A 13,637-nucleotide genomic window follows, 5' to 3' on the forward strand; every position below is an offset into this window, starting at 1 on the left:
AATTAACAAATGCATCATTGAACCCAAGCTGATCACCACAACTGTAATCAAAACATATCCATCTACTCTGCCCACTATTGACACAGGTAAGGTGCCTGTGTGCATCCAGCCGTAACTAATCCCCTCATTGTCGTACTCATGCCAGTCAAAGTAATTGGTGTCAAACTGTGTAAACAAAGGCTTCACATATGAAGTTGGAGGTGTGAACAAGGAGCTGATTATCAAAAAACACTATGATAGCCCAAATTTTTGTATCAGATAAAACGAAATTCCAATATTTTCTCATCAGAATATCAGTTGAATTATTAATAAATATGTAAGAAATGGTTTTGTGCTCTATTATATTGAAATAGCCGAAATATTCATTAAGCCGCTCTCCGATAAAATGGAAGCCACTGTATTTGTTGTCTGGATAAGAGGAATAAAGAAAAAAAATATTGTGTCCTGGAATGTAAAAAAAAAAGTTTTGAGTCGGGCCATTTTTAGTCAGTCAGTCAGAGAGGGCAACCAAATAATTTTTTAAAAGATGGCCTTGTGGCATATTGCTTTGGTTTTGAAAATTATACATGTAGTAAATCAATACTTAAGGAACAAAGGCTTAGTTACATTTTTAAATGATTGTCTTGAAATACAAAGAATGAGCTCTCAAATTTTGTAAAATTTTGTGCTCAGAAAGAATGCATGGAATTTTAGTTATTTGAACATCATATTTGACTACTCTGCTACAGATCTGAAGGTATTTTGAGTCTTTAATGCTTCATATGATTAAATAATATTTCAATTTAGATGAAAAAAATGTCAAAATAGGCATGCTTTTGGCCAAAAAAAAATCATTAAGAGGGTTTTTTGATTGTATTAAATGCTAGCTGTATCAGTGATAAATGTTGTCTCCTGGCTTGGGGGCCATAAAACTTAGACAAGCTCACTTTTGATCCAAGTCTCACTTTTACAAAAGTCGCCCGCGTGGTGCAATGGTTAAAGCGCTCGCTCTAGAGTCCGAAGTAAGGAGTTGATCCTTACGTCGCGGGTTCGAATCCCACTGTGGGACGTGGAGATGGGTCCTTCGGATGAGACCGTATAAACAGAGGTCCCGTGTCGCAGTAGGTGCTGGCACGAAAAAGATCCCTCATTGCTCAATGGCCCTAAGTGCCGAGTGTAGGTCAAAAATTTGTAGCTCTCCACCAGCAAGTGGTACGTGGCGTCTCCATATGAGTGAAAAATTCTCGAGAGGGACGTTAAACAATAAACAAATAAATAAACAAACAAAAGGAATTATTAGTGGAAAAGTGAAGAGTGAGCTCATTTAAGTTTTATGGCCCTAGAGCCTGGAATGTTAAAGATATATAACATAATTATGCTTTTCTTTTTCTTTTTTACACATTCATATGGCAAAGATTCTTTTGTTATTATTTTCATATCTGTATAAATAAGTAACTAGTTCATTTTTTTTATACATCAAATAAGTTTCAAAATGCATTTGTCATATTGCTCACTTTTTGCTTTCCAATGGTTTTCATTGGGGAAGACGTCACCTAGATTCAGTACTTTCAGTACTTTGATTACATATGAATATGTGGAAAACAATCTGTTGAGCATTGTGGCCCATGGGTCTCTTGTTTATTATTGATTAATGTTGAATCTTTTTGTTGAATTTAATTTCATGATGTCTGTTACACTTTCAGAACAGAAACAGATAGCAGTCATAACAAAACCTCATTCAACAGCTATTCTATCAATGAACAAGATTCTGGAAGAGGAACTGTCGCTCCTGGACTATGTGGTTTGGCAAATTTGGGAAATACATGTTTCATGAACTCTGCAATACAGGTATTAGGAAAAGATAAAATATGTGTGAAAGCTTTATCTTTTGTGTAAATTCAAGGTTGTTCAAATCATGACCCCAGTGCTTAAGGCAGGACTACTGTAGTAGATCAAAATTTAACACATGAATGTATAGGGAAAAACCTTTAAAAATCTTCATATTAAGAAGATATGTTCGAAAGTCTTTTTTCTCATGTATAGCAGGACCATGATTAAAAATCAAGCATTTCCCAAGTAGTGCAAATAATGTTTTTGTTCAAATCATTCTCCTTTCCCTCAGGGGGATGGGGTGGGTCTCAATAGGGTATCAGTGTTTTACATAGGGATATACAGGAAACATTTTTTGCAAAATCTTCCTTTTATAGCCACTTACCAAAGATAAGGGGTCTTACATATTTTATAATTTTATATTACAATATTTACATTTCTATTTTATGCTACAGTTTTCTATTTCTTTCATTTTAGCATATAACAATTAATACAAATAATATGCCTTACAGTTTCAAAGTTAAGCAGATTGATGGCTTGTATATATGTCTAGTACATTGTTATCTAGTCTTTATGAAGTCAATTAAATTAATCCCCTATCCAATTATCTCTTGTTACCCTGAAGATATAGGTGTCACACAACCGTAATTTTTGGGGTATATGTCGATGGGGTATATAGGTTGAAAGGCTCATTTTCAGCCGTAATTTTTAAAAAAAATCCTTAGATATAGGACAAATTCGGAAGATAGGACGAGGCCTTGTTTATCGATTTTCTAGAGATTCTTACGTAGATACTACGTATCAGAACATGTAAACCTCTTTAACTTAATTGGTGATATTAACATATTGAGAAAATAAAATGGTATTTTATGAGTACAGCATTTTAATAGTGTTTTATGCAAACATATTACAGTGGAGCCTCATTTATCCGGATACTTTGGTTCCCAGACAATTCATCCAGATATGTGAAGCATCCAGTACCTGTATTGCGCTGATTTTAGTTATATAGCCTTTCATACCATTTTCAATAGTAAAGAATGTTGCTTTTTATCAATATGTTTTATTGTTTAAATACTTTAATATAAGTTAGTACTACTCAATACTTGTTTAAATAAATAAAAAAGAACATGTGTCATTGGAAAAACACATGTTTATTTGGTCACATTTAGGCCAGCATTTTTTTATTTTTAGGTTTACAAACCCACCGCTCAAGTTTTTGAATTTTCAGAAAAAAAATAAAATTGAGAAAAATGGAATTTTTTCTTTCCGATGTTGAATTTGAGTCGGGATCGAGATTTCAAATTTACGAACTCGTACTTCCAGTTTAAGATAAACACATGGCGGGTAAAAAAGGTAGATCTGCATAGTCCATAGCAGCATTATAGCTGGTTTAGTGTAAAATTTATCGATAGGAGTGCCTTTCAAAATGTTTCATCCATTCAGAGGACAAATAAATTTAAATGCTGACGACTTTGTTGCACAATGACATGTTGGTGAGATAATTATGTATCTGTGTTCAAAATTATCTGCATGTAAATTAATTTCCTAAAACAGGTTAAAATCTGCCCATTGTAGCTATAGCCAGAGACAGGTCTCTGCTATAGCTTACAGTCTAGGGAACATTCTTCAGAAAAGGATCACTTATGTATCTGATGAAATGAATAAAACTATGGGAGAAATGAAGTCCATTTGAGGGTGAAATAAACAATAACCTAAAGAAATGAAATATTTCAACTTTTAAAGAAAACAAGTCTATGTCTATGAATACATAAAACCATGTTACGACTGTATTCTAACAGTAAAAGAAATATATTTGCCGACTACGAAAAAATTATCCTAGACTTATAAAATTATATTCCTTAATTAATACATATCAAAACCATGTTAGAGAACCGAGATTCTTGTGCGTACCTATCGACCTACAATTAAACTTGCCATAGTTAAAAAATTATCGTCCGGATAAGTGAACCAAAATATAACGTAAAAATTCATTTTGTGGTGAAAAAAGACCGTCCAGATACGGAACGCGGAATTCTGGTTAAACGAGACAAATAACGTTAAAAAATTTCGTTCCCATTAAAAATCATCCAGAAACTGAAGCATCCTGGTATCTGGCGTCCGGATATCTGAAGATCCACTGAAGATAAAACTTCCTTGAATTGTGATATAACGTATTTTCTCCAACTTGCCTGTTCAATGCCGTCGTAGTTTGAGTCTGTCGTTAAACACATAAATATGGTAGTATACAACAGCTATAATTAGGGAAATACCCGAAATCAAACAATAATCATTTCCATTTTAGAACATCGTGGACACATTCTTTTATTCCAACATTATTTACCATGGTACAATATTAACTTCAATGACTGCCATTTTTATATTTCTTGTCCAGGGATTTGCTAAAATACACAAATGACTATTACATGTAACAGTTAGCAATTGAAATTAATCATTGCTTGAGATATTGTTGTAAAAAATGAATTTAATTGAGAGTACATTTGCAATTTAACAGTCATCATGACTTTCACAGTTTTGTTTGTTCAATGATGTATAGCACTAAACTAATATTCCTGTAACGGCACGTGGATCTGTTAATCATGCCCCGCATGTGTTTAAACCAAAACAGGTGTTAACACCTTTGTGTACACAGTGTATATCCCTTTATCTGTCAGACAATTAAAATTCTATTAGAAGCCAATCTTTGTATAATTCAGTATACCCCATAGGATATAAAACAAAATAGTTATGATTAGCGGTATATTTGGTAAATAATTTTAGGAATTTACTGCCAACTATTTATTTCATGCATTTTACATTTAAATAGATATCACAAGACAATGAAAAAATATTTAGGTATACTATTTCAATTAATTGTTACAAATAAATGGTAAAAAAGGATTACAATTGTGATTGTGAAAACTCTTCCATATTTTAAACTTTGATACAGTTGGGGTTTTATTTTTAGTAAACTGTTGCAACTTCCAACTTCACAAGATGGACACAGCTGTCAGCATGTTGTAAATATACTTTGAGACATTATTTACTAGATGATATAAGTTTTTTTTATTACCCAAAAACAATAAGGAAGTTACTGAGTTTTTATCTTTTATTAAATCTAATACTAGAACTTTCCTAGAGGGCTCATGCAGCTAGCTAATCTAATACACATAGATGTAAGTATTTTTCAGCAGCATCGAAAAAGAAGACACTCAATTTTTGACTTAAACAAGCTGTGGAATTGGATAAACAACAGGCTGAGAGCAAGTGAAACTTGCCTATATGAAACATGCTCACTAGCACCTGATACATGAAGGCTGAGGGCAAGGAATGCTTGCCTATATGAGCTATGTCCACTCTCATGAAACATGCTCACTAGCACCTGATACATGGAGGTTGAAGGCAAAGCAAGTTTGCCTATATGAGCTATGTCCACTAGCACCTGTGTAAGGAGCAGAGTAATCCTACCTGAGTAGAGCAATGCTTGCCCAGGATGCAGTATTTGATAATTGTCATAACAGGAGTACTCAACAATGATGCTGAATGATAAACGTACAATATCCCATGCTTGGGAGAAATCGAATGGTAAACATACCATGAAGTAATTTGCCAAATTATGCAGGTGAGTAGCAGCTGCATAAGCCCCAAGTATGGGATTGAAGATAATATAACAAAGAGGTGTTCATTTGCTTGTGGTACTACATGCTATAGAATATACAGTTACCTAGCATATTCAAAGTACTGACAAACAGGAAAATAATAAGTGAGAACAGTCCATCAGTGTTACATATTAGAATCTATGTGAATTATTCATAACATGTACTAATTGCTACACAATGGTTACTTCTGTTTTTCTACACATATAATCTCACATTTTGTTAAGGGTAGTACTAGTTGCCAAACTACATTGAGCGTCTTTAACAACATCCTCTGAAGTTCGTATATATCGTCTATAACTGTCTGACGACAACCTTCCTAAAGTCTTTATTAAGTGATCTTCCATTCTTGCTGAAGCTGCTGATGTTGCAGCTCCTATTCTGAATGAATGTCCATTATATTTACTAGAATCATATCCAATTCTTTCAAGAATGTTTTTCAAATATTCAATAAAGTATGTCCTAGTTACAGGCAATTGACAATTTGTAACAAAAAATGTCTCTTTTGGCAAAGCATTCCTAAAATTTCGAATTTGCATGTACAGGCACAGAGACTTAACAGGACAAATATTTGTTTGATTCATATGTAAGGCTATTGTAGTACCTTTGTGAAAACGGTCTGTTTTTGATTGCTTTAAAAATATCTGAATGCAGCTTTTCTCTACAAATATATCTTCACAAGTTAAGTGGTATTCAGGGTCAAAATAATTCTGAATTGTTAGTTCTCCACATCTAAAAAACCCATAAAAAGCTGTGACATACATTGCTTCTAATAATACATTTGTGTGTTTGTCAAATGCACCTTTTCTTAAAGCTAAACACATGCTGTCTAAGATTTGATATGTGATTGGTAATCGTATTTTGGACATACAAGTATTTGATTGAACTTTTCTTATGCCATTCAAAATCAGGTTTAATCTTTCCATAGACTGATGTTTTGATTCAAATGGGTTTGGTATTCCCTTTTCTATGTATGCAAATCTAATGCCACACAAATATAATCTAATGGTGGAGTATTTTAGAGATAAATTGTTTTGACAATACGCTACAAAATAAATCAGAATGTCCTGAGAAATTGGTGGAAAATTGTCATCAAATTGAACATTATAGAGAGCTAAAAATTATTTGTAAGCATTAAATCCTTGCTGGTATACATGTCTTGTATTGGAAGTTATTGCGTTTTGCCACAAATTGTCATTTACTTGCTAAGTTCCACATGACAAGGGAAATTGGTGGAACTTGAGTTGCCTTTTCATCTGCCTGTGGTGCACCTGCTCAGAATCACTTCAACTGTAATCGAGAAAGAGAGTCAGCAATTACGTTGTTTTTCCCAGGCACGTGTTCACTGTATATATCAAAATTGTTTAAAGCAGCTCTATAACACAGTGTTCTCATTAAACTAGAAATAGGCAGGTCTGAGGACCTTTTCTTATTTATAATTTCTACAACTCCTTCATTGTCACAGTGAAATAAAATTCTTTTCTTGAACCACATATTCCCCCATAATACGGCAGCAATTACAATTGGGTAAAGCTCTTGAAATGCTATTGAAATGGGTTGTTTCAATGTTGTGGTTAATTCTGTGGCCAAGGCTTGGAAAACCATCTGCGCTGAAAATAACCTCCAAATCCTAATGATGAAGAAGCATCAGTATAAAGTTCCATATCTGCATTCCTTGTTAGAGTGTTTCATAGAAAACTGACACACCATTCCATTTCTCCAAGAAAACTAACCACATGTGCAGATCTTCTCTACTTTGTTTTGAGAACTTGACATAATGATGTAATTCGTTTTCTGTTGTGGATAAAGCTATCAGGTACAAGGTGAAGGCTCTTCCTGGTCTTATAACTTTGGCAGCAAAGTTGAAATGGCCCAGTAACTGTAGTAATTGTCTTTTTGTTACTGAGGACTTTCTTAAGAAGTCGGTAATAAAAGTTCTTATCCTTTCAATCTTCTCAAGGGGCAGTCTGGCCTCCATCCTTTCTGTGTCTAATATGATTCCCAAATATTCCAGGCAATTTGTTGGACCTTCAATCTTCTTTAATGAAAGGGGAATATTAAGCCTTTTAAATAGGGTGCAAATTATTGCCATGGTTCTTTCACCGACATATCCGGGATTGTCAATTGTCAAAAAGTCATCTAATAAATGGAATATATTGGAAATTCCATAGTTGTTGTGAGCAATCCATACTATTGCTTTTGACAAATGGTCAAAAAATTTTTGGTGAACTTCTGGTGCCAAAGAGTAAGCGAACAAAATAGTAATATTTATTTCTCCATTTAACACACAACAAATGCCACTGTTCTGGTGTCACTGGAATAAGTTTGAAGGCAACACTAATATCAGTTTTACATAGAATTGCGTTTTTCCCCAACTCTTTGATCTTGATGGCATCATCAATTTTAACATATTTCAGCAAACACTTTTCTCTGTCTATCAAGTCATTGATACTTCCCACATCTTCCTTTTGGTGAGGAGACGATAAGTCCAAAATTAAACATTTTTTCCCTGAATATTTTCCTGTTGCCAGACCTAATGGACTTACTTTGTAAGTAGGGAATTCTACACTGTCAAAAGGACCTTTGATAAAACCTTTTTGTACTTCTTTCTCCAGGAGTTCATCCGCTGTAGTTGGATCCTCTGTTGCAGATTTTTAAATTTTTACACTCAAATGAGTTATCCATATGAAAATCATCACCGAAAAAAAATGTCAAAACCAAATTATAGACCATGAATTAAGTAATTTACAAATTCTTTGTCAGGGTGTTTTTGTAATTCATGTTTTAATTGTTCAATATTGATAGGAGTAGTGGCATTGGATTGGTTATCTAGAGGTAGTCACAAGTTTTGATTTTGTTTTTTTGTCTTGCTCATTTCTGATGTTGCAGATTTGCCTGCCTCTTGCTTGGTACATTTATTTTTTCCATGTCCAGACGAAAAACAGGTTGAACACACATGGGCTCTCCTGCAGTATGGCAATGCACATCTGTTGTAGTTGAAATTGTTACATACAGGTTGGCCATCTACGTAGATAATTTGTCTGTCGTAACGATCTTTGTGACTTGACGATCTTGACTGTTTTGCCTTGTCTTTGTACTCTTCTCGTTTTGTGTCAACACACATAGCTGTTGAATGAGTTGTTGATCTGCATGTGTCACATTCGCTTACTTCAGCACCTGCTACAACTCACTTCAATAGTTCTTCATCCCCTTTGCTCCAGTTGATGAGTACTTGGTTCTGCTTCAGTGCTATGGCACACTTCGCAGAAAAAAGTTTATGGTATTCAAAAAACATAGATGGCCACACATTGTGAAATTCAATGATATGGGCCAAGTAGCCATCTAGTTCTTCCCTGTCTCCAAGGATATGCATTTGGTGCACACATAATGTGTTTATAATGTCCAAATGCAGTCACAAATTCGCTAATACTGAGATTCCGAGAGAGGTGTTTGTCTTGTTTGTCTACTTTGTTAGATGTTGGTAGCTGCGTTTCGTATGCAGGTGTTAGTAACGCACATAAATTGATGTTGTCACCTCTTAGGATTTTTTCCTGATGTCGGGATTTACTAAGTCTTTGTGTCCTATATCTTCTGATGAGACCCCTACATTAATTGTGTTATGCGTACCTGTGTTCCGAGTTTGGAGTTCCAGGAACGAAGGTGTTGCGCCTGTGCAAGTTCCACTTCCTGAGTCTGCGCTTGAATTTATTCCCTAATTTGTAACAAGTCTCTGCAATGGGTTTTGTTCGTCTGACTTCTTTTCTTCTTCTAGCAGTATGTTTACTGCTTGTTGGAGTGCAGTACATGATTTTGCCATTAGCTTTAAAGTGGATAACAGCTCCCGATTGTCGCTGGCGCCATTGTTGTTGACATTCACCACGTTACTTCTGCCCAGCAGTGATGATTCCCTTGAAGTATTATTAGATTGTGTAACGTCACATCCACCCAAGTCTCGCGCGTCTTCCCGCGAAATTTGCGGCTGGTTTGTCACGTGATGTTGGTTTTTGTTGACATTTTCCTGATACAGTTGTCTTAATGCCATTGCACTGAAACCTTTAGGCACAGAAATTCCCATCGCTTGTAATTTTTCTCCAAGTTCTGCCACTGACCAATTCAGCAGATTCGTCATATTTAATCCTAATATACTAGCCCTATTTTGTTCGGAACTGTCTGTACTACGAGAACGAGCATCATCGCTTTTCTTCGAGTATCTTCTTGCACTCCACAGCATTTTGTAGTAAAGGATAATTTTCCAAACACCCAAAAAACCTAGGTATACCAACCGATATTCAAATGTACATAGTCAAATCAAAGTTTATGTAACCTGGCAATCATATCAGATTTCAGATTGCGAACTTTACCAACTGAAGTTTCCTGACCAGGATAACGCACATGGAATATTAAGTCTCCAACTTCACATTTTGACAGTTAGATCCCATATTTACAGATATAAGTCCAATAAAACGAAAGTAAAAGAATCATGGGAAAGTATATGAACAAATAGGAACTGTATTTAAACACAACCGCTGAAACCTCAAAGAATGTAAACTGATCTGATTGGTCAATTACATCACGTGATTCTTATATAGTGGGCTCCCAAAGGGGTAACTATCCTGGGAAAATTTTCTAGATAAAGTTATGTTTTTGGGAATAAACTCTGATTTTAAACATAATCAATATTTTGTACATCGATGGATATTTAATGGAATTTATTTTGTAAGAAATCAATGGAATAAATATTTAATTCTTTATTGTTCATTATTTTTTATCTGTAAAATAATTTTTAAAAATATGAAAAGGGTACAGAAAAGGGCCAAAATTGACGTAAATTTTACTGATTTTAACTTTAACGGCCGAAGATTTACAGTGAACGCCAAATGTCGTGTGATACACAAAATGTTTTATATGTTATAACCTGTCCAGGGTGTAGTGAATGTTATATTGGTGAGACCAGTAACACTCTCCATACCCGGGTTCATATTCATAAACAGCATATCAACACGCCAGAATACAGACAGATACCACTTAGTGAACATTTAGACGTGTGTAGACAAAAGAAATTTAAGATATTTCCTTTTTATAAAGTAACAGGAGGAAATGATATTTGTAGATGTCAAAAAGAAAAAAAAATTATTTGTACTTTGAAACCAAAGCTTAACAATCTGATTTAATTAGCTGCAATAATGTAGCCCTCTCCAATTTTTTTTTAATCTGATATTTTCAGGAGAGCGCTACAATTCCACTGCATCTCTGTAATGGTGCAAATATATTTTTTAGATACAGGTGACTGCAGGCTAAATAAATTGTTTTTGCATTCAACTTACTTCCAATAAGACAGAATTTTTATTCACTATCAGCATCATAGCCCTTTACACGCGAAAACCAAGTAAAATAAATCTGCGTGTTTACCAGTCGTTCTCTTCAGCAGCCATGGCAGTTCTCGCGTGATGTACTGAGACTTGCGCTTGAAATTTAGAATCACTTGATAAAGTAAATGTCGATGTTGATAAATGTTTGTGTTGTATGATATCACTAAAGATCGATAAATAAAAGCATTCCATGGGATATTTTTTTTCATAAACAGTGATATTTTAAACTGTTGATTAGCTTTAAACTACATCAATACTAACTAGTGCATGCATTATTGTCGTTGGTTAAATCCCACACAGCAATATATAAACAATTCACTGATCGCAATGCACTTGTCAATGTGATGTCATATCATAAAATTTGACGCAGTTTGTATGCAGTGAGAGGCGGATCAAGTTATATTTATACAATGAAAAATGTATTTTGCAATTAAATAAAATATAAATTGTAGATATATAAGAGGCCAGTAACTTGGATGAGATGTCTATTTTATGATTTTATTCATATACTTCCCGTGCATTCCCTAGACAAGCGATACTGTCGTATATTTGTATGCAGATTCATTGAAGGGTAATAGAAGGGTCGTAATAAATCGATATATTGCAAGGGCATACCCTCAATGAATTAGGACAAGCTTTTACACATAAACTCAAGAGGTATGAAGATATTTGAAAAGTGCTGCGAACCTGTTGAAATCTTGCAAATGAATTAATTATATCTATATTTAATGTACTTGACCAGCAAAATATTCAACATACGGTCTAACAAATGTAATTTTAGCAATTAGATAGTAGAATCTATATGGGTGAATTAAAAAAAAATGACCACCAAACTGAAATTTTTTGGAAAAATTCAACTACTTCTGACATATTTTTCACTTATATCATCATATTGCACATGCATTCTAGTTTAAAATCCTGAAGTGGCAGTAGAATAGACAATTGGATTAAAAAGTTTCAGAATTTTTATTAGTAAAATTTCTTTTGAAAAAAGAAAATATCATTACACCTTAAAAGACTTTCTAAAATACATAATCACAAGAAATTATAGTTTTTATGCTTCAAAATGGTAAAAGGGGTATAAATGATTAAATCTAGACTTTGAGTATCTTCTCTTGTATGTGTGACAAAAAATTGACTTTTTGATTGTCATTTTACATTATTTTTTCAATTCTGGTTTGAAAAGTTTTAATATGAAAAAAATATGAAGCAATAAAATTGCCCAAATATCACTTTTTTGTCCGTTCAAGCCAATTCTTTAAATCTAAGCCAAAAAAAATTTTTTATATATGAGTTCTCTTACAAAAAATACTAGATTTTGAAGTGACCCTATGTTACATCATTGTGTTGCACTCCTGACATCTGATATGTATTTTATTTAACATTGTTTTAAAAATTATAACACACAATAACCCATTCTTACTTTGTAAATTAATTTGTTTTGATATTTTTTATTGTTTACGGCAGGTTTTTCATATTTTGAAGACCTTAACACATGATTATTTGCAAAGTGTAATATATATAAATTGTATATAAAACTATATGTGAAATGATGAAAACTATTCCCTGAATTGACTAGAAAATTTCTGTAATTTGTTGATAGACACAGTGTTTTGAACATCAAATAGTATCAAACATTTTTTTCAACTCATTTTTTAGTAAAGATAGTTAAAAAGCATTGGTAATTATAAAGCAGTTTTGTTGCACTCCTGACTGCAGTAAAATTTAAAATTAAAACCGTAGAACACAAAAATTCATAAAGTGTTGGCAACATCAAGTGGTAATGAAATTGTGCAATATTTATAGTCCGATATTTTATAATTAAAACAGATAAAAGTATTTGAAATTCGCATTTTATCTGGAATTATTCCCTATTTATGCCAAAAAACTAGCTTAAATGTATATTTAGAAGATAAAATATATTTTATAGCATATTTTCCTTTAGAGGACAAACACAGTAACCCACCAGAAAAATTCTACTGATTATTTTTTCTTTATCTTTATTCTTATTGGATGATTTATAATTCTAACATATTTGTTGCACTCCTGACCAAAAAGCATTGGGACCTTTAAAGTAGAATTGTGAAATGAAAATTACATAAGAACTTGTTCTGTTGTTTCAGTGAAGTTGAGGAGGAACTACTTGAATTTTATGACAATTTTTTAGTGTGTTTATTTTTAGCATTCATTTAAAAAATCACAAAAAAGATAAAAACACATCTGAATTGATAAAATTGAAAAAGGAAGGATTTTAATAATAAAACTGTCAATAATTTAGTATTAAATTATACAAAAAGATCATTATTCATTAATGAAAATACGTCTAAGCATGAATAGAAGTGTTTTCATCACACAACTTGAATCTTTAAAAAAATGTGTTGCACTCCTGACCATAGAAATATAGATCTGAAGCACAGAAAGATCCAGTAATTAATAAATCTATTTGGTAAAAATGTTCTTTGTGTCTTTCTTTTCCAAAATAAAAATCAGAAAATGATATAATGATAATAGTTTTTTCATGCTTGTGAGCAAAACATCAAATGTTGCACTCCAGACATTATTGGGTATGCACATATACTTGACTCTAATTAATGCTGCTTGGGATTTATATAACATTTTTAAGTTTTAAAATGTATATCAGTTATTGTTTTACACTTAGAAAATTCTTTTTTGTCTTAATTTTCTTTCAGAATTTTACAATTGATGTTTTTTTGGCAACACTACATTTTTTCTGTTGCACTCCTGACATGGTATAACATTTTTTTAAACATCAGCCATGACCACAACTTGATTAAACAAAAGTTAC

General features: G+C 33.1%; 1 protein-coding gene across 2 annotated transcripts in view; it reads left to right on the top strand.

Annotated features, from left to right (window-relative positions):
- LOC133195809 (ubiquitin carboxyl-terminal hydrolase 15-like) overlaps window positions 1-13,637 on the top strand; it is a 427,782-nt gene that overhangs the window by 189,299 nt on the left and 224,846 nt on the right. For both annotated transcript variants that reach the window (XM_061331759.1, XM_061331760.1), the window contains exon 6: window positions 1,683-1,827. In XM_061331759.1, the coding sequence (XP_061187743.1) occupies window positions 1,683-1,827 (145 nt within the window). The remainder of the gene's footprint in view (window positions 1-1,682; window positions 1,828-13,637) is intronic.

This window comes from Saccostrea echinata, unplaced genomic scaffold (assembly GCF_033153115.1).
Source record: "Saccostrea echinata isolate AGI-Se365-2 ecotype Australia unplaced genomic scaffold, CSIRO_AGI_Sech_v1 ptg000029l, whole genome shotgun sequence".
NCBI lineage: Eukaryota > Metazoa > Mollusca > Bivalvia > Ostreida > Ostreidae > Saccostrea > Saccostrea echinata.